Below are 14,476 nucleotides of genomic sequence, written 5' to 3'. Positions count from 1 at the left end.
ATCTGGAAATACTATAGTGATAATAAACATATCTAACAGATTTGAAGGTTAACTTTAGATAGCATTGTACTTAACTTAGACAGATCAGTTATATCATTTATGCCTTGTTGACTGAACGTGGATTAGTGTTTAAGATATTTTCATAGTTTTTTAAATTCCCAGAGAAATTTTTTGGAGTAAATAAATTGATACCAATTAACTTATTTTACATCAAGGAGAAATAACAATAATAAGTGACATTAATTAAGGACTTCCTGTGAACCAGATGCTGATCTAAGCATTTTATCTGTATTAAACTCCTCTAATTCTTTTAGCACATCATGAAGTAGTTACAATTAATTTCTAAATGAGGAAACAGGCAGAAAGAAGGTTATGTATTTTGCCTAAAGTCACATATATGCATATAGCTAGTACGTAATGGATTTAGCTCTAGAGTCCTTGAGTAATAAACTAGGTTTTTACTATTTTATTTGAATTTCAACAAAATATATTTTATGTAAAATATAATTTAGCTCATAGAAATAAATTGACCTCAGACACTTTTAAACTTTTAAAGTCCTCTCAGATAATGTTTAGTGTGCTCTTTTGAATTTTTAACAGTACAAAGATTTTGAGTGCTACTTGACATGTTTTAGAACATTATTACATTTCTAATTGGAAATTAAAACCCATATTTGACATGTTTTTGCCATTGTACATCTGGCCTAAATACAGCTGCCAAATTCATCTTCATTAGGTTCAACTATAGTTATGAAATTTGGCTGTCTGAAACCTTCCTTAATTTCTCCCGATTGCACCCAGGCATTCATGTCCCTCTGCATTATGGTCCTTGTCTGTCCTCCTGGATGTATTTCTAATAATTTTCTTATAAATTCTCATCTCTAAAAGCAGAATTGATCCATTCATTGTCTTGTGCATGGCTCATAATTTTCTGCTTCTGTTTTTTTAGTTCATAGCATTCCATCACCAGGAATGCCTTTCCAATTCTCATCTGTATCCCTCAATCCCAGGGCAAATACCATCTCTTCTGTTAAACTTTTTTTTTATTCCTCTTTAATCCCCATAAGGATTTTTTCTCTTCTTCTCTTAAAATCACTGTAACACTTTGCTTATGTTATTTTTGCCTTCTTTTCGAGGTCCCTGCTTCAGTTTCCTAACAGCTTTTTAAAAAATTAAATCCATTAAATATGTACATTGATTGTAAGACTAATTCTGGATTCAGAAACATTGAAGTATAACAAAAAACTTAACTAGAAAGAGGTGTTTTTTTCCGTGAGCCACTTGCTCGTTATATGACCATAGCAAGTTATCCAACTTACCACTTCAGTTTTTAAAAAATCTTTAAAAAGTGAACAAATAATATCTTGGGGTAATTTTTTTCAAGGCTCATTTTTTAAATTCAAACATTTATGAACTGTTTACTGTATTTTAGGACTTACAGGGGTTTTAAAAAATAATAATTAAAAACATACAGTTCTTACCTTCATATAAGATGACAGGTTAGTGTGAGGGACAAGATAGGTAAACGTATTTAAATGGTATGGAAAATGCTAGAGTAGTAATATATATGTGATACTGTCTGAACATAGAGGATGGATATCTGACCAAGATTAGAAAAGTGAGGTTAACACCCGAGTACAGTCAGAAAGGACAAGTAGGAGTTCCCTTGTGCCCAGAATGGTGTAGAGCAAAGGCATATTGGGCCAGAGAGATTGTACGTGCAAAGGTTGGGAAATTTTAAGTATTTCATTATGAGCCGTGACTGTATCAAACTTCAAGAGAAGAGGCTTGAAGAGGTAGGTGGGGGGGCTGAATCATCAATGACCTTGTAAGGCACAAAGGTATGGAGGATTAAAAGACCCAGAGGAAAATGCTTAGTAACCATAATGATGATAATAGGAGTTATTCATTGGGCATGTATTATTGTGCTAGGCACTGTGCTTAATATTTTATAGTGTTTTCTCAGCTTCTCAATAGTTCTGTGTTGTAGTCGTTTTTATATCCATCTTGTAGGTGAGGAAACGAAGGTTTAGAGAGGTTAAGTAACTGGCCCAAGGCCACACAGTTAGTAGGTAGCAGAGTCTGGATTTGAATCTAGGTCTTTCTGATTTTTAAAGCACTCCTGACGTTTATGCTGCACTGCCTAGATCAGTGGTGTCACATGGTAGGTGCTCAGTCCATATTTCATGAGTTGACAGAACTTTTAAATCTAATTTCCGTCTAATTAATGTTTTCAATTCTTTCAAGTTCAGTAAAGTCACACTGACTAGAAACACATCTTTATCATTATTGTTGTTAATACAATATTACTTTTGCAAAGAAATGTCCAAACATGCATTTGAAAATGGCTACTTGGGATAAATATATTGATACTTTCATTTATCATTTTATTAAAGTAGAAAAAATAGGAAATACAGATACGCTAAAAGGAAAAGAAATTAAATCACTCAGATAACATCTGTTTATATTTTGATGTATATCCTTGCTGACTTTTAAAATATTCTTAAATATAAATATTTACATTCAAAATCCATTTTAACAAAATACTTTGTTTTCAAGAGTCTATAGTTTTTTTCTTAAGTAGTTTTTCTGCATTTTTATGCTTTCTGCCTATTTAATGTCAAATGAGCGTGTGACTGAATTTTGAATGAGCTATCTTAATTTACTTTCATTTCTGAAGACTTAAGATTTTAAAAAGAGATGGTTTTTAAAATGTATTTCAACATATAATAGCTGTTGAACTAAAATGTCTGTTTTTCAAATTACTTTAATAATTGTTTTTAAGTAAAATTTGTATTGAAATACGACATGTAAGGAAAAGTTCACAAATAATGAGTGCACAGTTCAGTGATGTATTTTTACAAAGTGAACACCCTTGTAACAAGAAACATTACTAGCTTCTCAGAAGCTACTTTGTGTCCCCCATTACAATCACTGCTTTTCCCCATCTCGGGTCTAACTGCTCTACCGACCAGATTCGTTTTGCATTTATTTTTCCCTTCTAAATAAATGGTATTTGAGCAAGCCTTGGGCCATTAGTAGTTTTGATGATGGGTGATTTGTATTTTCCAAAATAAAGAGTTTAAACACATACACGCACTCAGGTACACGCACAAATCCCCATGTACTCATCACCCAGCTTCAACAATTAACAATTCATGGACAGTCTTCTTTCGTCCAACCTTCCCAGTTATTTTGAAGTGAACCTTAGGCATCACATTATCATTTTAGTAGATATTTAAAAATATGTATTTCTAAAAGATGAAAAGATTACTCTTTTTTCATAAAAATGTTTTAAATAATATAACCACACCTTTAAAAAAATCAACTAATTCCTTAATATCAGGTATTCCCCTCAGTGTTCAAAACTGCTCAAATATAATTTTCTATACTGTTTGTTTGAATTAAGGTCCATATATTACATTTGTTGGTATGTTTCTTAAATCTCTTTTAATCTAAAGGTTATTCCCCTATGTCTTTTTTTTCCTTGCAATGTTTGATAATTATTTTTAAAAGCTGGTTGTTGGTTTTATTTCTCAGGGTATTCTCGTTTAGCTTTTTATGAAAGTGATTAGTATGAACTTTTAAAATTGGGTATAATTTATGTAAAGTTAAACTTACAGGTTGATGAATTGTATACATCAATGTATCTATCCACCACCCAATGTATTTTGTTTTTAGTTATCTTTTTTAAATGGAAAAAGAGGAACAATCCCCTCCATTATTTAGACTGTAAAGTTTAGAGTAACTGCAACAGCACGAAACAAACAAACAAAAATCATTGATTGCTATTAGGAATATAAAGATTTCTGCTTTTCAGCAGCCAGATGGGTGAATTAAAACTGGGATATGGGAGAACATTTGAGATCTTGGTCCTTGGCATATGTGGTCAGTTTGGCTCAATTAAATGCTTATAAAAATTTAAAAAGAAAGAAAAAGAAAATTGGAGTTTGGAAAATACTACTTGCTATCAGAGGGATATGTGTAACATGTTAGAACTAAAGGTGAGAAGTGGAATCCACTGTATTGGTATTCATATCTTTGCAAAAGACCTGTGGCTTTTTTGTTATTCTTCTGAATTGAACGTACCCTTCCCTTCAACTTCCCCATCTGCTTCAATTTCAAGCAGTAGACTTCATGTCCTCTAAATTCTCTATAAAGTCAGGAGGATCATGTGATTACCAATTCCAGGGAAAAGTTAACTGCATTTGCAGCATATAAATGTCATGAGTAATGTTATTTGACAGACGTTCGCCAACTTGGTTCTTTCATCTTTCTTTGTCCACAATTTGAATTTATTGTTGGGGACTTTATTATAAACTTGTGTTTTCTTAGAGTAGTGCATTGACGTTAGTTTGATACCAATAGGAAGGCAGAATGGAAGTTACTAAGAGTTGCGACTCTGTGTTAGGAATCATCTTAATACAACCCTTTTAACTGCCCCGTGCTAGAGGTGATGACCACCATTTTGTACGTAACCTAGTTCAGGAAAGAGAATGAAAGTTCCAGTGATATTTGCTCAAGTCCGTATAGCTAGTGATACCTAAAACAGGGATTTAAACCCTGAATTTTTACTCCAAAACTCTTAAAAAGTTTTCACTAAAATATGCTGTCTTCATGAATGTTAGAAACCTAAGAAGTAGTAACTGTTCTTTGCAATTCCTACTTCTTAAATGTGTGCATGAAAAAACAGAATCATATTTAAAATGTAAAATTATGTCAAACCCATTTGTGAGAAAATTTTCTTCATGAACATGCAAGTCTCAAGTTTTTTTCAAGAGAAAGTTTTGTACTAAAAAGTCAGTAAAGTAAAATAATTCAGCGCCTGTGGTGCAATATAATGACATTAGACCAGTATTTTTGTTTTTAAAGATAATAGGAAAATAGCTTATCAGATTATCTTTAGATATTCAGTTCAGGAAGTATTACGTTCTTATAAGTTGGTGTTACTTAAATTTCTAGTTGTTTATTGAATTTGTAGTTTAATTTTTAAAATGAAAATTCTCCATTTTCATTTTATAGAAAATAGATTTATTTTAAAAATGTTTCCCCAAAGTAATGTATTAACATAAATTTGTTTTTAAAGAGGTGATATCTTTAATGCCTTTTTTCAGATTTGGATATAATTCAGATTTAGTTTCTAATTTGGAAAAAAAATGACTTCTATGACTATTGTTTCTGCTCCTTTCCTTCCTTCTTTTCAAATCTTGAGAACACTTTACCCATCATAATCACCTGAATTTTGCTTTTTATCTTTGGGTGTTCTGTTTTTCAACAAATTCTGATTTTAAATTCTTTAATCCAAATAACAAATTACTCCAAATGCTTGATATATACTACACATATCAAGCTTGTTACTAGACTTTTTGTCCCCAGCTAAGATCCTGCCCCTTTCCCAAAAAAACCATTCTGGATTATTTAAGAAAATCAATCTCCTTTCAAACTTGCCATACTATTTTTAAAAAATGTAGTTGCCATTTTCTTGGTTTCGTTGAGCTTTTATATTCTTAAAAGAAACAAATCTCAGAAAGAAGGTGATGTTTTCTCTATTAGAAGTACATATTGCTTCTTGAAAGACTTTTTTATATAAAGTTGGTTGGGTAAGACAAATGGAACAACCAGTTAAGCTCATTCCTTCTATGCTTATTATTGACTTCAAAGCTCCTAGTTTTAACCTTTGGTTCAGTCCCAACCTCCTAGATTTAAGTGGCTTTTGTTTTGTTTTTTTTTTCATGCAGGTTCTGCTCATTAATCACCACGAGTGTGGATCTGAAGAAGAGTTTATTACCTCTCTTTTTTTGAGTATGTTTAACTTCAGATACACACAACGTAGCCTCTCCTTCCCTATTAGATTCTTAGAAGGTAGTTATATTTTTATAGTCTCCTTCTTGTGACTTTGATAGTTGTGATCAATAAGAATAAACACTTATTCCTTACATATTGGACTACTGCATGCAAATCAGTTCATTTAAAACCTCCTGGAGGTCTTTGGCATGCCAGACATAAAACCATGAGTGTTTGTTTGTGGAGGTAACCATGTTCCAAAGAAATAAGAGTTTAATTCTTTTATCATGAAACTGGGAGAGTTATCCTTTAGGTTCTGGGAATCACTGACTTTAAGGGGTTGCTTTTGGTGTGTGAATTAATTTAAAATGGGAAATGATAAATTAGAAATATTCTTGTGGTATCTCTGAGTGAGTAGTATAAAGAAATTAGCTTGCATTGTACCTATTGTATGCTTAACAAAATAGCTTATTTATCTTGTCATTAAACATTAATGAGCACATATTTTTCCATGTTTGCAATTTTTAGACACATTAATGTGTTTATCTTGTACATCAATATGATGAATGAAATGTACATAAAATTCATTTTTTTAAAAAAATATCTAGGGCTGGAAGAAAGAAAGAATTCTGGCTGAATATCCTGATGGCAGGATAATAATGGTTCTTCCTGAAGACCCAAAGTATGCCCTGAAAAAGGTAAATTTCTAGTGAAATTTCATGTAGAATAGATAAATTTTCAGCTAGTTTTAAGAGAATAATGCATTGCTAGCACAGCACATTTAAACACCAATTCTGAAAACAAGAAATAAGCGTTTAAAGAATACAACCCAACTGAAAAATTATGCTTAAACTTTGTGGTGTGTCTAGCAAATGTGAAATGAATTTTTAGTGAGTTGATCACTGTCCCATATATATATATATATATATATATATATATATATATATATATATATACTTTTTTTTTTTTTTTTTTTTAAGATTTTATTGGGGAAGGGGAACAGGACTTTATTGGGGAATAGTGTGTACTTCCAGGATTTTTTCCAAATCAAGTTGTTGTCTTTTCAGGTGTAGTTGTGGAGGGCACAGCTCAGCTCCAGGTCCAGTTGCCGTTGTTAGTTGCAGGGGGCGCAGCCCACCATCTCTTGCGGCAGTCAAGGAGTCGAATTGGCAGCTTTGTGGTTGAGAGCCCACTGGCCCATGTGGGAATCCAACTGGCGGCCTTCGGCATTAGGAGCATGGAGCTCTAACCGCCTGAGCCACTGGGCCGGCCCTGTCCCATATTTTATCAGTAATTTTGAGTGATGGTATAGAAGACATGCTAGTTAATTAATAATGACACATAAGTGATTTCAATAATTAGAATTAAAATCTGAATCATAATTTAGAAAATTAAAATTAATAAATATAAAGTTTCATTCTGAGAGATTTCTAAATAAAAACTTACTGCAGACGGGGATCCAGTAGTAGGTCATAGTAATTCTGAAATTAAACATGAGGCAGTCATATAATGTTAAGAGAAAAAAGATGTATTCTGGTTTATAAATAAAATGTAGAAAACTTAAAATCCTCAAATCTAGGGTGTGCCAAGTTTTAGTCCAACTTAGAATTCTATACTTTAAGGGTTCACAGAAATGAATCAGAGAGAGAAGGATATCTGGAACCATTTTATTATATAGCGTGAGTATCTTAAAAGACAGGAAACCATAGGATAAATTTATTTTTAAATAATACATTAATTACATTTCGAATAATACATTCAAAATGTTTTTCTTCAACCTCCAGATGCTTTCAGAATTGCCTCATAATGTAAAGCAGTGGGTCCAGTTGTTCATCTTGAAAACTTAATTACACTAGAGTGTGTCCAAAATGTGTAGAAATACAAGGAAAATAATTTATTGTACTTTTTTCATATTAACAATTGGGCCTCTTTAAATTTAGGAATACTTCACCTAAAGTGGAGATTGAAGGAAAACACTTTGAACCGATTATTTGAAAATTTATCTAACGTTCTACTTAAAGTTTATCCTGTGGTTCCTGACTTTTCAGATAATACTGAATATGTGACTGGACAATCCCAGATACCCAAATAAGCCCCCATACTACCATTGCCTAACAAGTATAGACAGTAGCAGTTAGAGTGACATGTAAACATGACCCCTGTCTTGTACTTGAAACATTGATCCTTGCACAAAAACAAATATTTTGTTGAATTAATGTTAGATTAGTGATTGACTAAATGAAAATTAAATTATGGAAGCTTTGGAATTCCAACTATGATCATTTGGAAATACACAGTGGAAACTTTGCTACACTGACATATGTGACATCCAGACTTCATTATTACTAAGAATCCTCAGGAAATGCCAATTTCCTCATTTTAGTTTCTCAGGATAAAGTCTTAGTAACCTATAATTCAGTTTGGTACTAGTTAGTAACCCCTAACAGGTTAAAAATTAAAATCTAGGCAATTGTGAGTAATTTGTCTTTAGGAACCAAATCAGGAGTTGCATTGTGAAAAACTGTTCCAGGACTAGAAAGATTTGAGTTTTCATTACTGAATAAGGGATACAGTATTCTGCATGTCAGAGGTATGAATACTTAACTCTCTTAGTGGTTATTTGCATTTTAAACTTAGTGACACAAATTCATATTTATTGGGCTGAGTATTTGCAGATTATTTTTTAAATGGGGAAGGAACTAGTGTTGAAGTGCCTACAAAAATCTTGACTTTGAGTGCCTATAAAAGTTTGAGCTTGGGTGGCTGAATGGCTTAGTTGGTTAAAGCACGAGCTGTTAACAACAAGGTTGCAGGTTCAATTCCCATGGGATGGTGGGTTGTGCCCCCTGCAACTAAATATTGAAAACAACTGGATTTGGAGCTGAGCTGCACCCTCCGCAGCTAGATTGAAGGACAACTACTTGGAGCTAATGGGCCATGGAGAAACACACTGTTCCCCAATATTCCCCAATAAAATAAAATAAAAAAAGTAGAGAAATGCCTAGTCTAGACAACATTGGAGCGCCTGAGCCCGCCTCGAGCCAGTAACTTGGAAAAAAAAAAAAAAAAGCTTAAGCTTATCATACTTGACTTTGACCACCACAGTTTAGAAGGTAAACTAGAAAAAGCAGTTTGATGCCACATTAACATTAGGGGTTCAAATTCCTGCTCCTTGGCTTTCTAGATGTCCAGTATCTGACATGGGAAAGTTACTTAACTTTGAATTTTATTTCTTCCATATGTAAAGTGAGGAACCATAGACCTCCAAGAGATATTGGATTTAAGTAAGATAATGTTCATGAAGTACTTTGCATAAGGTCTGGTCTATAAATGGTTGATAAAGGAGTAAATATATGTTTCTTTTCCCATTTCCATTTACTGATGAAAGTACCAGTTAAGGCTCGGGAAGAAAAGTACCTTCCTTGGCTGAGGTTCCAGTGAAGTTCTTTCCAGTTCGCAAATCCATGATAAGGGATTCCTAATAGGAATCCTTAATATTCTTATTGCCTATTGTAGGAGCTGTCACTTCTTTTGTTCCCTAGCCACTGGGCTTGGTATTATTCTCTAGTTCTTCCCTCATTTTGCAAATTGGTCCTTAGGGCTTGAGAAACAGTTATTGGTTAGCATAGTCATTCAAAAGAATTTGTTAGAGGATGTCCTACTTGGAATGATATACTCAACTTACTTAATTGAAATAGTATATTTGTACATACATACAAATGCTTTCATGGTTAAAAAATACTGTTCTTTATTTGGCAGGTTGACGAGATTAGAGAGATGGTTGATAATGATTTAGGTTTCCAGCAGGCTCCACTAATGTGCTATTCCAGAACTAAAACACTTCTCTTTATTTCTAATGACAAAAAAGTCGTTGGCTGCCTAATTGCAGAACATATCCAGTGGGTAAGTGATTTTTAAAGTGTGCATATGTATTTTGGTGTTTAAAGAGTTTACTGCGCCATCTTGAATAATCCTAGTGAATTTATTAACATTTTATGTAAGGAAGAATGTGAATGCAAGAATTCCTGTGTGTAATTCTTTACTACAGTGGAGCTATATTTTAAGTGGTAATTAGTTTCTCAAGTATGTAAGATAAAAATTCTATAAATCAAAAGTACTGTTAAATTTTGTTCAGGAAGTTTCCATGTTGGATACTAAATGTAATGTCTGTCTCAGTCCCTTCAGCGCTAGAATAAATCAAGCGTTGGCAAACTATAGCTCCAGGTCAAAATCCAGCCTGTTTTTATAAATAAAGGTTTTTTTGGTAACACAGCCACGCTCATTTGCTTACATATTATTTATGGTTTCTTTCACACTACAAAGACTGAGTTAAGTAGTTAACAGAGACCAGGTGGGCTGCAAAGTCTAAAATACTGTCTGGCTCTTTATAAAAAGTTGCCCACCTCCGAAATAAATCACCACTGCTTTGGTTGAGCTCTAAATGAGGAGTTGGCTTGTGTTTAGGATCCAAATTGTACAGAAAATAAACAGTAGAATCACAATAAAAGGGATATGTTCACATTATAAGACTTAAGTAGTAACAACTTAAGAGACCAACTTAAGAGAAGATTCTGGGCTCTCTAAATCATGCTCGCGTTGAGGCATACCTTTGAGTTCTGTCTTTTTTCAGCTGAGTTCTTGCTGATGAATTCAGTGCACATTGGATTTGACTTCTGGTCAGTTGATATTTTTTAGTATACTAACATTCGCCTGCGAATGTGCTTCATCATAAAATTGTCTAATAAAGTAAAAAGTCGAATAAGTCAGCATGAGTTGATTTCTGAATGTTTAGCTATTTTTTAAAGAAGATTCAGCCTGAAATTGTATAGTTTTATTAATCTTGCTATTTATAACAAAATTGATTTAAGTCGTAGCTGGTAAGGTAGTTTGAGGATATAAATTTGATATAAAATGACTAACTCATAAAAAAAGTTTGCCATACTGAAATTGAGTTAATTTTATACAGTGCAAACCCTTATGTTTTTTTCTGTTCTACCTACTTCCAAAAATGACTTGTAGCAGTGTTTATACTAGAAGATAGCTATGTCCTGTTTGCTTTTTTGTTGTTGTTAATTCTTATTTGTGTTGTCTGATTGCTTTAAATTTTATGTCATGTTCTATCAGAACACTGGCTGTGTTCTTTTTTGCATCTGGACTGGTAGAGGAGATGTATGATTTTAAAGCGCTTTATTTTTATTTTTTTAAGAGATGGGAGTTTGGGGAAAGGACCTTTCTAAATTCTTGATTACTTTGCCATTCCTAGTCCTAGTTCCCACACAGCTGTGAACCCCAGAACTATGGCAGCAAGCACAGTAACAGTTGTTAATGACTGCTGAGTTCTTAACCATGTACTTTTTTTCCCCAAGAGGAGATTAAATCGTTTATTGATTACACATGATAATGGATGATACACAAGCTTCATTCCCTGCTATAATTTTGCCTGGTACCATAATTCAATTTAGATGTATTGCATAGGATGTGCCAACAATCATTAATCACTAAATAAACTCCAGACCTCTGCTAGGACGACCCTTTTAATGGTGAGCTCCAGATCACCAACACAGTAACTGTCAGTTCAACTACACCAAGGTTTCTGAAGACAGTGGCTTCTGACTGAGCCCAAACAGGTTGTAAATAAATTTCAAATGGAACCTGGCATCACCCTGAAGGAATTCTAACTTCGTACTGTTGGGGTAATTTACCAAGATGGCTTCAGAGTAGACTAACTTTACACAGCACATTTAAAAAAAGACACGTTTATTCAGCGTCCTGATCAGACCATTATATTTAGCAATCAACAGCATGGGTACAAAAAAACAAAACAAAAACCAAATCTACATTAAAATCCTTTGTTAGAATGCTTTACACGTTCCACAGAACAGAAACTAACCTGTTATACAATTAGTCACAAATACAATTCTTGAGTTTTTTGCCCATACACATGAGTATTGTCTAAAACATGTCTTCTTTGTAGCAGTTAGGCCCTGCCACCACTGTGCTTGGCTGAGTTCACAAATCTGTTGTAACCTGTAGCTTCCCTGTCACTTCTGGCTCTCCTCTCCTGCTAAGCTTTGTTTCCTGGCAGTAATTAATACCTTCTGCCACTGCCACAGCTACTGCTGCTGCCGGAACCACCGTAGCCACCTTGGTTTCGTAGTTTGGCAAAGTATTGACCTCCACCCACCATAGGGGCCAGAGCTTCTGCCTCCAAAGTTCCCTCCTTTCATGGGTCCAAAATTTGAAGATTGATTGTTGTAATTGCCAACATTGTTGTAGCTTCAGCCACCTCCAAAATTGCCTTCATCATTACCAAATCCATGATAGTTGTCTCCACTGCCACCATACCCTCCATAAAAATGACTGCCACCAAAGCCACCTCAACCATGGAAGTTTCCTCCACGACCACAGTTGTCATTCCCACCAAAACCACCTCCTTGACCACCACCGAAGTTTCCAGAACCACTTCGACCTCTTTGACTGGATGAAGCACTGGCCATCTCTTGCTTAGATAGGGCTTTCCTTACTTCACAGTTGTGACCATTCACACTGTGGAATTCCTGAATGACAGTCTTGTCTTACAGAGTCATGGGCATCAAAGGCTACAAAATCAAAGCCTCTCTTCTTGCCACTGCCCCGGTCAGTCATGATTTCCATCACTTCAATTTCCCCATACTGTTCAAAATCATCTCTTAGATGATGTTCTTCAGTGTCTTCTTTAATACCACCCACAAACATCTTTTTCACAGATAAGTGGGCACCAGGTCTTTGAGAATCTTTTCCTGAGACAGCCCTCTTTGGTTCCACAACTCTTCATCCACCTTGTGTGGCCTTGCCTTCATGGCTGCACCCACCTCCTCCACGGTGGCATAGGTGACAAACCCGAAGCCTCTGGAGCGCCTGGTATTTGGACCTGTCCTTACTACCCAGTCTGTGAGCGTTCCCCATTGCTCAGAATGGCTCCTCAGACTCTCATCGGTTGTTTTAAGGCCCAAACCTCCGATGAAGAGCTTCCACAGCTGCTCCAGCTCTTTGGGTGACTCTGACTTAGGCATGACGTGCACGGGAGCGGAGACTTTAACGATGCTTCCTCGGCGGCGTCCACGGACAGAGAAAAGCTTACCATGTACTTTGCTGGTTCTTACAATATGGGAGGTAGAGAAAACTAACATTCAGTTCCTAGTATGGGTCAAGTATGTGACAAGGTGCTTTGTATGTATCCCCTTATTTAATTTCTCAACAATTCTTTGAAAGAAATGGATATTTCTAATTTATAGGTAAGGAACCTAAAGCTTAATTAAGTAACTTCCTCTCATGGTCATGTAACTAGTTAAGTGAATTAGAACAATGTAGATCCAGGTCTATTTCCTAAAATGAGAATGAAAGCATAAATGGTCTGCATAGTTTATTAAAAAGCCAGACAAATGTAGTGACCTCCTTGTTAAGGTTAGTACTAGATAGTTGCCAAGTAATTTTCTCACTTTAAAATTTTTTCCAATTTTGATACCTACAGGGCTACAGAGTTATAGAAGAGAAACTTCCAGTTATCAGGTCAGAAGAAGAAAAAGTCAGATTTGAAAGGCAAAAAGCCTGGTGCTGCTCAACATTGCCAGAACCTGCAATCTGCGGGATCAGTCGAATATGGGTATTCAGCATGATGCGTCGGAAGAAAATTGCTTCTCGCATGATTGAATGCCTAAGGTAACTTGAATGTAATCCCTCAACTCCTTTTCAGTAGTTTAGGATTTAAGTAGAGTGTTAGTGTAAAGACCAGCATTTAATTAATCTTAAATGTATAACCTTTATATTAATTTAAAATTTTCATAAAATTGTCAGTGTATTGGATCTGAAAGTACTTATTTTATATGAAGCTAATCTGAGAGGGAAGAAAGCACTGTTGGTTAAATATTATTAAATCATTTAAAATGACTTATTTGTAACTATGATTAGGCCAAAATAACGCACTTATTTCAAACTGTGTTTGATATTGGAGAATTTTAAAGACAACAAAAATAAATGTGGAAGTTTCTTGAGAGTTTAGCTTTTAGGACAATTTGTCTTAATTTAATAATATTATTTGTAAATTATCTAAGTCTTTTATTAGCTTTTCTTTTTGCTTTTATCACTTGATCCTTAATCAAAGATGTAGAGGAAAAGACTCAGACAAATTGCATGTTTTTGTTTTTTTTATTTTTTGGTGGTGGTTCTTTAAAGTACCTTTGCTTTGAAAGATTAATGGAGGAGGTTAAAATCAATCACATAAATGAGGTTTTTAGTTCAGTCTCTTGTTTTTGTTTATTCATAGAGTCCTTGTCGACTATCTGTAGGTATAGCTTTCAGAATAATCCATCATTGTTTTCAGTGAGATCCTAAGGCTCTAGGAATCTCGAACTTTAATGTGTTTCTGGTCTCTCTCAGTTATTTTATCACTGAGTAGTGATTGAGAAGGGATCAGATCTGCCTCCCCTTTCCATGACAAGTGGCAGGTCTGTTTTTAGCTCTTTCAGAACTAAACCTGGAAAATGGAGCTGATTAAATAATATCCTAAATGAGAGTATGGCCCCTTCTTTTAAATCTTGTAAATTTAGATTTCGTGACAAACATAAGATGGTTCTAGTTTATAAAAACATAAAACAGTATAGCCATTGTATTTGTTCTGTGATAGTGAGATCACCACCATAAGCTTCCTGATAAA

At 34.4% G+C, this 14,476-nt stretch overlaps 1 protein-coding gene and 1 pseudogene across 2 annotated transcripts in view; one reads left to right on the top strand and one right to left on the bottom strand.

Moving 5' to 3' along the window:
* Positions 1-14,476, top strand: part of ESCO1 (establishment of sister chromatid cohesion N-acetyltransferase 1) — a 41,731-nt gene that overhangs the window by 23,247 nt on the left and 4,008 nt on the right. Inside the window, exons 6-8 of one of the 2 annotated variants that reach the window (XR_004421066.1) lie at positions 5,739-5,862; positions 6,393-6,482; positions 9,544-9,680. Coding sequence is in view for 1 of the 2 variants with exons in the window: in XM_033087471.1 (XP_032943362.1) it covers positions 6,393-6,482; positions 9,544-9,687; positions 13,295-13,482 (422 nt within the window). In the remaining variant the exon portion in view is untranslated. Of the gene's footprint in view, positions 1-5,738; positions 5,863-6,392; positions 6,483-9,543; positions 9,688-13,294; positions 13,483-14,476 lie in introns of those variants that run through there. The other variant, XM_033087471.1, reaches the window with a different exon arrangement.
* LOC117011780 (heterogeneous nuclear ribonucleoprotein A1-like) lies at positions 11,827-12,836 on the bottom strand (annotated as a pseudogene).

Source organism: Rhinolophus ferrumequinum, chromosome 19 (assembly GCF_004115265.2).
Source record: "Rhinolophus ferrumequinum isolate MPI-CBG mRhiFer1 chromosome 19, mRhiFer1_v1.p, whole genome shotgun sequence".
In the NCBI taxonomy this organism is placed as follows: Eukaryota; Metazoa; Chordata; class Mammalia; order Chiroptera; family Rhinolophidae; genus Rhinolophus; species Rhinolophus ferrumequinum.
Note: the sequence above shows the minus strand (reverse complement) of the source record. Positions and strands in the feature narration are given on the sequence as shown.